This window comes from Cynoglossus semilaevis, chromosome 10 (assembly GCF_000523025.1).
Source record: "Cynoglossus semilaevis isolate Cse_v1.0 chromosome 10, Cse_v1.0, whole genome shotgun sequence".
NCBI lineage: Eukaryota > Metazoa > Chordata > Actinopteri > Pleuronectiformes > Cynoglossidae > Cynoglossus > Cynoglossus semilaevis.
The window spans coordinates 16,526,170-16,536,305 of NC_024316.1; the positions used below are offsets into that span (position 1 = coordinate 16,526,170).

At 41.2% G+C, this 10,136-nt stretch overlaps 1 protein-coding gene across 1 annotated transcript in view; it reads left to right on the forward strand.

The window, feature by feature from the left end:
• Positions 1–10,136, forward strand: part of LOC103385304 (ankyrin repeat domain-containing protein SOWAHC-like) — a 14,595-nt gene that overhangs the window by 1,275 nt on the left and 3,184 nt on the right. Inside the window, exons 2-8 of the mRNA XM_025059150.1 lie at positions 3,620–3,681; positions 3,939–4,154; positions 6,500–6,556; positions 6,930–7,031; positions 7,377–7,388; positions 7,504–7,506; positions 8,610–8,897. Of these exons, the coding sequence (XP_024914918.1) occupies positions 3,620–3,681; positions 3,939–4,154; positions 6,500–6,556; positions 6,930–7,031; positions 7,377–7,388; positions 7,504–7,506; positions 8,610–8,897 (740 nt within the window). The remainder of the gene's footprint in view (positions 1–3,619; positions 3,682–3,938; positions 4,155–6,499; positions 6,557–6,929; positions 7,032–7,376; positions 7,389–7,503; positions 7,507–8,609; positions 8,898–10,136) is intronic.

Sequence of the window (10,136 nt, forward strand, 5' to 3'; positions counted from 1 at the left end):
GTCACTTCCTGCCACAGGCCAGCTGCAGCTAAACCAGCCCAGATAAACACCCTGCCACACTGCATGTATCCTCCACCAGCCTGTGTAGCGCCCTGAGCACAGTTTAAATCTGATCCCTCCCCCTCCTCCTCACCACCAACACCGTCACCACTGAAAAGGTCCCAAAAAGAAGCTGGCCTCAGGCCAGTGGTGTCTCTGTAGACGGTACATAACCTAGACGCTCTGTTGTAACTTAGTTCCTTATTCCACCCCCAGGATATGGTAACTGTATCTGTGCCATTCTGGATTTGAAAATGAGTCCAAAAAAAGTCCATAACCTGTAACTGAGCTCCTATTGGACAATCCAGATGACAATCACCTAAGTTTTCCATGGCATACACACCATCTGCAACTCTGTTTTGTGATCAGATTGCTCTTTTAATAGTGTAGTAAAATACAACATGGACATGATCAACCAACATTTCCAATGAATGAATATTAATAAATATATTTCACATCCACAGTTTAAAAAAGAAAATTATTTTGGAGCGTTCTGTAAATGTAAATGGTGCAGCAGATGTCTCTCTCTCTCGGTTTATAATGACTAGTCTAGAGAAAATGTTTTTTTTTTTTTTAAGAGACCTTGTTAAAAAATGAATGAGACTTCTGGGTTTTATTTGTGAATCAACCCTGGATAAATATCTTCAGGTCTGTGGTTAGTATTTATAATGAACTAGAAAATTAATGAAGAACAAATGAGAAATGGGGACTCAAATAAATAGACTTTGCCTCCTTGACTGATCTGCTGTGGAGCTACTTGGCACCAGGATATTATTATTATTTTTTTTTGTTTTTTTTTTCGATAGGTTGGTCCAGGATTTGCCTTGGCTCTGTGTCCAATATTCATGCTTCACTTGTACTCCCACGTGATTATGTAATTCCACCTGCTTATTTGCTATCTTCTTATACTTGTTGTAAAAGATGAGGGCGGTTAGCATGAGAGCAAGAGCTAATATGCATCAAACTGAAGCTGATGCAAAATGACGACACGATCGTATGAATGAAAAACACAATTGTCGTGACACACGGTGGCCTTAGAGATACAGTAATAACACTGAACTCCCTACACCCACACATGAAGTAGTTGTTTGTATGAACCGTGTCATTTCCAAGCAGTGGCCTCAGTGTGTGCTGAAGCAGGGAGTGTCAAACCGATGACTGTTCCGTCAGGACAGTATTTGTGCCTCTGAGTAATAGTGGCGTAGCACAGGTTCTGTAGAACTGTACACGTTTTTATTTGAACTCTCTAACAGCAGAGCAATGTAACCTGAGTATCTTGTCCTGATAAACACAGAGAGACCATTTAAGGTCACTCTCTTCTTACAGCGCCCTCTGGGGATGTTTTCCCCAGAGGGCGCTGTTAGAAGAGATGCAAATTTTTTAGGTTTAAATTTACAGATGTTTGGATCTCAGAAAATATGAGAAGTGTAGTGAAGCTAATTTATACCAGCTTCATCTACACATACACTAGTAAAGAAGGAGTATTTTTGTTAGATGTGTTTTATTGATTTGACCAGTGGTTTCTTCACCTTTGACACACAGCACTTCAAACTCTTGAAATTATTATCTAAAGTGACTTTGAACCTTCCGTTTTCAATCCCAGCACCACAGTTGTTGACAGTGGTTCAGAGAGAATTAGAAGAGTGCCTGAGGACCGTGTTAGCATGTGTCGGCAGCTTGTTCGTGTCCATAATTGTGATGATATTGTTTTTAATCATAATCAGGAGCACATGCATGACTGGCTGTCCATCTCCTAATGTGCTTGTCCTTTCCCCAGACAGAGGAATTGGGACATGGTGGGAAGTGTTGGTGCGCACGTGTGTCTGCCTGAGCTGCTTGTTTTTGTACGGTGTGTTCAGTGTTTGTGGCTGAATTCCTTTGCTGAGACAGATGTTAGTTGCAGTTTCCTCTGAGCTTCCTGTTGTTGAGAACGTCGGACGGCGTAACTGTTTCACTACAGACGTCCTTTCCGTCCACATCAGGAAAGGGAAACCGCTTTTATTGTCCAGAATATTGCATTCTCACCTTGGCATGTGTGGAATTGTCATGCCTGGAAAATATTTGTTTGTGTAGATGACCTGGTGCTTTACAGCACGGTCAGATACTTGCGTGGGTCGTGACAGAATACTGTAAAATGTTGACATCTCTCCTGGTTATTTGTTGACTCTTGACGTGGGTCGTGACAGAATACTGTAAAATATTGACATCTCTCCTGGTTATTTAGTGACTCTTGACTCTTGAAACATTGTTAACATGGTTACAAAACATGAGTGGAACATTTTGGGCTAGGCTGCCATCTCTGACGATAGTCACAGACTCAACGGCTTAAACTTCTTTTCAACTCTCTATTTGTGTTTGTAGTCACCTGTAATGCTGCTGTAGAAGCCTGTTCCACAAATTATTAGGGTTTATTATTATTAGGGACAATAATTAGGGTTATTCTCCTGGAAAACTGTTTGGGCTACGTCCAATGCCAACAGGCTAACTGCTAGCTGTGAACACTACAAAACAGTGGCACCCTGTATGAGTGTGGTGGCTAAGGTAAAGTAAAGAGAGACAAAAAAAAAAGAAGCAAAAATAGGTGTTGAACTTTAGCTGTAGAAAAGGTAGGTTATTTATCATCACTACTTCTTAACCCAGAAGGGTAACACGGGGTGAGATGCAGCTCCTCTCACCCCCCCCTTCCCCTATCCGAATCTCTTTCATGGCATAAACAAACAAACAACCATCTATCTTTATCTGATGATCTCTATCAGCTCGTCAGCTGTTATGGGTTTGGTTGCCACAGGAAAAGTTTTAAAGTTTATGTAACATCGTATCAGGTGTTTCTGTTTGACTTTTTGCCAGAGCTGGAGGGAAACAACCTTCCTCTCCATGTAGCTCATCATGTTTTGGCTTTGTTTGTTTTTTTGTTTGGTTTTTTTCAGCAATAACAACTTTGTGTTTGTCACCATGGAGCTAATGTGTTTACCAGTGTTTGACTGTCTGAATGAATGTAGCATGTAGTGTGAGAAAATAAGTATTTATTCATTCATTTTGGTAGCTGTTTCATACTATATTATCCTTTTTTATTTCTTTAATGTAGTCTTAGAAGACGTACGGACATTTGTATTATTTGAATAGTTTGAATTTAAAAAGTTGTTATAGTTTCAGTTGTGTAGAGAGTGCCCTCTTGCAGCCATAGACTGTATATAAATCTCAGAATAAAAGTCACAGCTACTAAAAACATCATCAAAGTTAGGTTAAAATGTCATGCTTTTTTTTTTTTTTACTGAATTTGAACTTTTTTGAGGATTGTAAACTTGAGTGAATCAAACAAAAACAGTTTATCTGACAAAGCTGTAATTAAAAAAAACTAGTCAAAGCTGTCGGACCAATCTGGGAGAACGTGTCCTAGCATGTTTTGAAATTAGAACATTCGTCTAAGAACATTTTGACTTACACTTGTGCATGAGTTTTTGGGATTAATTTGGTTGACTTCATTCAGACAGTGAGTCTTTTCTAAAGTTGCAAGTATTTCACTATGAAAATATGTAATTTGTTTTCATCATATTTCTGTGTTGTTTTTTTTTTTCTGCAGCTAAATATAGAGAGGAATTCAAGCTCATCATTGACCGCATCGCTGTGGTGAAGTCAGAGAATGTGAGTATCAGAATATCAGAATACTTTGACCTTTTGTGGAAGAAGCTAAAAAAACACACAATCAAATGGAGGAAAACATTAATAGACCCATGGTCTTCAGTCTACAGCCGGTTGAAATCATGCTAACTAACTATTTTCTTTTAGCAATGCTAATTAATAAATAATAACTTAACTTATGGTGTGAATCAGACAAATATTGACAAATATTGCTACTGCAGTTTTTGTCGTTCAACTATACACATTTCCTTCTCTCTCAGGGTGAAAAGTTCCTGGTTCTGAAGAAGAAATACAGGCAGCTGCTGCAGGAGCGAGACACCAAGACCCTCGCCACCGACGAAGAGAAACATGCGGATCCAGCTGCGTCGACGCCCTCCGCACAGTGGGACGCAACGAACCCCGCGACCTCTGCTGCCCCACCGATGGAACAACAGGATGAGCTCATGTCATGTGGAGAATCTGAGAACGCCACAGAGGTGAATATGTGTGAAGATGTGTTTTTCAGGTATGAGTGACTGAGTGACTGAGTGACTGAGTGACTGAGTGAGTGACTGACTGAGTGACTGAGAGTGAGCGAGCGCTTGCTCAGTCTTCCACCAGTCAACTGTGTTAACTCATTATTTAAGTGTTGTGTTTATGTCTGAACAACGCTGCCTTTGTTGGTTCACTCTGGTGACTTTTCTCAGTATTTGATTAAAGCTCTGGGGCACGGACACACAGAGGGGCTTTGTTCGTGATGGAAAACCAGTCCGCGTTTGAGAATAGGGAAAGTCAATGAGTGCATTTATATGTATATGTTATGTCAGTGGTTCCCAAATGTTTTCCTAGAGCGCCCCCTGTTATCAGTAGGATCGTTAAGAACTGTATTAAAATAATAAAAACTGATATTCTCACCAAAAAATTACAAATCAACTTCGCAGACCATGGGGGACCTGCCCCCTAGTTTGGTAACCGATGTGTTTCACTGACCTGCCTTTCCTACTGCTGTTTCAATGGACTGAGGCACAATTTGCACAATTTGCACAATCAGGCTTCAAAATAAACACGGTGTGTCCACACCTAGGTGGTGAGAGGAGGAAAACAAGACGAGAGCTGCAGAATGTTTGGCCTTTGATCGGTCGTTTTAGCCCATTAGGACAGAAACAGTGGCCACTTGGCCCTGTAATTTCCTTTACACACCACTAGGAGGATAAAAAGGATAAGAAGTGTAGCACAGAGAGGTGTGTCACTGCTTACAAAGACCAGAACTTTGGTCAATGGTCCTTTAAAACCCAAACCTGTGTTACTGTAAAACTTACATTTTCTAAACGTGCATTCATTTTTTTTTTAAACAATGGCCTCTAATTATTAAACCCTAAAAACCTCAAACACCAGCAAACAAACACTATTTTACATAGACCCGTGCTTCTCTTATTCCCCACTAGGTGGTGCTGAGTAAATTGCCTAGATCTTTTAGCTGTTGGAATTGAAATTTAAATTGGGGGGGCAGGAAAGGGGGTGGGGCACAATTTGGAATAAATGGCCTTGTATCTGCATCAGAATCAGGCCGGTGTTGTCATGTTAAGCAGCAACATGTTGGAGCTCATTAGAAAGATAATCAACATTTGTGAGCATTGAAATAAATTGGGAATAATCCCACTGATGAAACGGCAGCTCCTGCAGCACAGCACTGAGGTGAAGTGTGTTTGCTCAAGGGTTTAGTCACAACACTGAACCTTTGAATTCATGTCCCCAGGAGCGACCTGCCACTGGTAACACCATTAATCACAACACCAGGCCGTGAACTGTGAGGTCCAGGCTCCCAAAGCCTTATGGGAAAATCAGTGGCACTGTTGAACTGATGATTTTTTTTTTTTTTTTTTGGCTTTTAAATTTTATACAAAATATTGAACATTAAGTATTGAAAGGAGAATGGTATTTAGATATATTGAACAGAAAATTAAATATATTTGTATTATAAAAAATACATTTTAAATAAGGAAACTAACAACTTTTACACCCAAAGCTAATGCTGCTTTGAACCAGACAAGTCAAATCGACTTTTTTTTCTGTTTTTATTTGTATATAAATTCACAAAATGTGAGTCAATTCGTCCCATGGATGTTAAAGATTTTTTTTTTAGCACATACCCGTGAGGTCAGCCATGGTCAAACTACGTCCCGGGGACCAGATATGGCCTGTTTGGCTAAGAGCATCTTAGCCTTTTGCATGACTTTTACATGTAATTTGTTTTAGTTTACACAAACGCAGCATCTATCTGCCCCTAAGCCGGCCCCCCTATCAAATTTTAGGATCCAGTGAGGCCTGCAAGTCAAAACGTTTTCAACTCAAGGATAGTTATTCTAATGTTGAAGGTTTTTGTTGGGATGTTAGTCCATAGAAGTTGATCGCTCGCTCTCCGTGTTCGGCTCAGTGACGTGTGTCACAGACATGAAAGGCTCTGGGTGTTTTAACATCTCGTCTCTGTACCACGGTAGCGGCCGTTAGCCGTCACGTTCTCCTCACAGGAGAAAAATAAATCAGCCGAAGTGACGGCTCTGTACGCAGCTGAAGGGCCGTGTTTGTGGAGCTGCGGACGGAGACGACACACAGCTCCAGCTGTAGGTGTGTTGTTTTTGGCTGGACTGTTAATTGGATTGTTATTCATTACCTCTCCTGTGTGAAAGTGTCACCGACGTCTCATTACCTCCCATTCTGTCTGACACCCTTTGGTGGAAAACATCACAGAGTGTGTGAGTGAGTGTGTGAGGAGGGATCAGGGTGTGAGAACGTTATGACTAATTTACTGAACTTCTGTCTGTGTGTCTTTTCTGTCTTGCAGTTTGAGTCGGAGCAGGACGAGGAGAGCACAGGCAGCATGGGCTCGGCCGCAGTCGCCGTGAGTTTTTATCCCCCCCTGGAGGACGAATAACAGATGAAGCTTCAGAACTAAAAAAAAACCAATGAGTGAAAACTGAGACATGTTGATGGAATTGGAAATTGGAAAGAGAAGTTCCAGTTGTGAACTACAATTATGACATTTTAATTAACATTTTTAATTGCAAAGGCAATGCCTTCAGATTTTTTTAAATTTTACTTCAGTTTTACTATTGTTTTTCTTTTTTATTCAGAATCGTATTAATTTATGAGAATCAGGAAAATGTTTTTGATCAGCAGGGGGAAATACTTAAGTCTAAGAAAAACATTAAAAATACAAAAAGATTTTATTTTACAGTTATTTTAACCCCCTCCCTCCCTCTCTCTCTGTACAGCTGGATCCCATAGAGAAGGAGTGGATCTACTCTGCTGCTGGGGCCAGGGTCCCTGACCTCTCTCAGCTGCTCAGACAGGATCCAACTCTGGCCAATAAGAAGGTAGCGTTTACACCTGAAGAGATGTTCCTCTGGTGTTATAATTTTTGTATATTGTTAGAATTATCTGTTCCTCTTTATTGGCTTATTTAATAAAAAATAGAATGATGAAGAAAAAGAGGTGATAGAGGTAGTAGAACAAGGAAATTAAGGAGAAATCACAAAGAAGAAGAAAAACATGGGAAAAAATTGAGAAAAACAAATGAAAAAGTAGAAGACCTTTTATTGGCCATTGTCAAAAAATATGTAAAAACCAAAAAAAAAAATACCAATTGTATTAATGGTTTAAAAAAAATCACTAATTTTTGGTTTGTTTTTCCCTTATTTCTGGTGCTGTGGTCCAACCAGGACTTTACCTCAGTGAGTATCTGTGGAGAAGTCATTATTCAGTCACTAGATGTTTTTAGATTTTCACTGACATCACTTGTTTTTCTCTGTCCCTTCCTGACTGTGATCTTGACCATCACTCCTGCAGGGGGTAAGTTCCACCACTCCACACATTTCCCTGGACATTTTGCCCAAATGTCACCTGTGTCGTTCTGATTCTTGATTTATGAGCTCAACCCCGGCTATCAGACCACGCAGCCTCGGCGAGGTCATTCCGTCGAGACTCTGCCTTTAATGGCACTCTGAGAATCCTGTGTTAAAACATTCAGATCATGCATTTCAAAAGGTCCACTATCAAAAGGATTATGAAAGATAGCTTTTTAGCTCCTGTGCCACCCCCCCCCCAACTCCCTGAGCCCCCCCTCACTACCCAAATCCTTTCATTTGTCTCCCTGTGCGCTTAAGAGATTTGAGCTCATGTTTGTTGTCCCTCCCCTGTGTCACAGTTCTCACACTGTCCTGTGGCCCCGGCGGACCACCTTCTAAGAGTGGCCCTAAGCCTCTGCCATCCCCACCCGGACAAGATAGCACGGCTGCCATTGAAGTGTAGGGAGATGGAGGCTGGTGGTTGGGGATTAAGGAGAGTCTTAATGCCCCACAAAGACTTCACCCACTTAAAGATAATCTGAAAGTAATAGAGCAGGCTGGGATTAATTGTAGAACAATGCCGGTTGTGTCCCTGGGAAGGTGCTTAGTCGCCTTCAGGCCTCTTTGATGTTCCCTGTAGCCCTTCGGCCTTTCCCTCTGCTGCAGAGGTGGATTCCTCTGCACTGATGATGCGCCGAGATAAACAGCCATCAAAAAAAAGTCGAAAGACTCGTGAGAAGGACAAGCTCAAATCCAAGGCAGTGTCTGAGATTATGGACAGTTTTAGTATTCTAACCGTCCAGAACCGAACGATAACAAAGTTCTCCAAACAGCCTGGTCTTAAGCCACATGTTGGACCAGGACTCAAGGGATTACTCTTCATCCCAGGAAAGACTAAACCGTTTCCTGTTCTGACCAAACGTTTGTTGGGATCAGGTGGTTTTTTTTTGTTTGATATTGACTAAAAAAACAGTGGCTTTTAACTGGAAGTGGCTCAGAAGTCAAGATGTGAAAGTTTGATTCTTTTTCTCTTTTCTGTTTCTTCCTCTTCCTGTCGGCGACATCTCCCTCTACTCCTGCTGTGCCCGGACTTCCTGTGCCACACAGTTTGTAAGTACATCATTAGTCCGTCACTCCTCACAGCCGTTAGTCATCGTGTCTCCTGTCCATTCGAGCTGTCTTCAGCCGCCATTTCCTTCACCGGGGAGCCGTGTGTCGGGGCCACAGTGGTCCCTGAGTGATTGGACAGGTGGGGGGTCACCCCTGGTAGGTAGAGACAGAACCGTGGAGTCACAGGGAAGGAGAGCGCGCATCCTGTTCAATCTCGTCCATCACTCCTGCCCACAGGGGGGCCGGCCGAGCTGTCCGTCAAAGACCACTTTGGCCAATCCGTCTTAACACGTGACGGGGGACAGACAGACACAAAAGAAGTGGAGACACTCCAGTCAGACAGTTATTCCAGTCTGTCTCCCAGATGTTGTCTCATGTAGACGTGCAGGAACACGCAGCAGGTCAGACAGACGGTTGAATCCCAGCAGCTGTTAGACAGGTTTGATTTGGACAATTAGCATCAACGCTGCAAAAAAGATGCCTTCGTTTCTTATCTAACTATATTTCAACTTTTTTTTCTTGTGGTAATAATTAAAAAAATGCTAAAAACAATACATTATTATAGGCTATATCAGAAATAATAAAGTTACCAATAAAATAAATAGAATAAATAACAAAGGTTTTTTAGTAAAGGCTAAGTCGGCTACTGTTAGCTTTAAGCTAAAGTTAGCCATGTCAAATGTAAACATTTATGACATGACTAATAAATAATTAAGAATAATTATACGAAGGAAGTTGGTGTCACATCCTGAAGATACTGTGTTCAAGGTTTTATTGTCATTAACTGTTTAATGTTACAAAAAAAAGAGAGAGAGACGACCAGCAGTGGAATTCTCTTTTCTGCCGCCAAGTTAAAATAAGCAAACAACAAATGATTTAATCAGTTCAAAATACTTTGGTCTGTTTGGTTTACTTTTCTTTTTGAGTCTCAATGTAAAAGGAAATTACAGACACGTAACTAAGAGTTCAAGATGTAGAAAAAAACAAAAAGCTTGAATTTAGAAAGACTAAAAACACGAATTCTTAAAAGTTTGTTTATCTGGAGCCAAAACGACACTGTACACCAATTTATTAAGATTAAGTATTTTGTCATGAAAAAATAAATAAATATAAATTAAAATGGCACCAATCAAGAAATCATCAAATCCTGAGTCTGTATGAGAAAACAAAGACAGAAATGCTAAACTAAACTGGTTCAGCATCTGCATCTGTTTGTAAGAAGAAAGAAGTTGAAGCAAAAACCCGACAGTAAAACCAGGATCCAGCGTTGGGGCTTCCACCTGTCGAGAACCTCTGACTGTGTCTGTTCAGTGGAGATGATCCCAGTTGTGGTCCAGCAGGTGGCTGTGGTTTGGCCTGTGACTCCGGCCTCCGCTCCGTACACGTGTCTATTATTATAACGCACTGCCATAAACAGAGAATCTAAGCACTTGTGGGCGTGGCCTTGTCGGCCTCTTGACGGCTGCTGATGTCTGGGTGGGTCTCCCCTCCACGGGTCGCACTAACATCATCAATCTTCCCGCC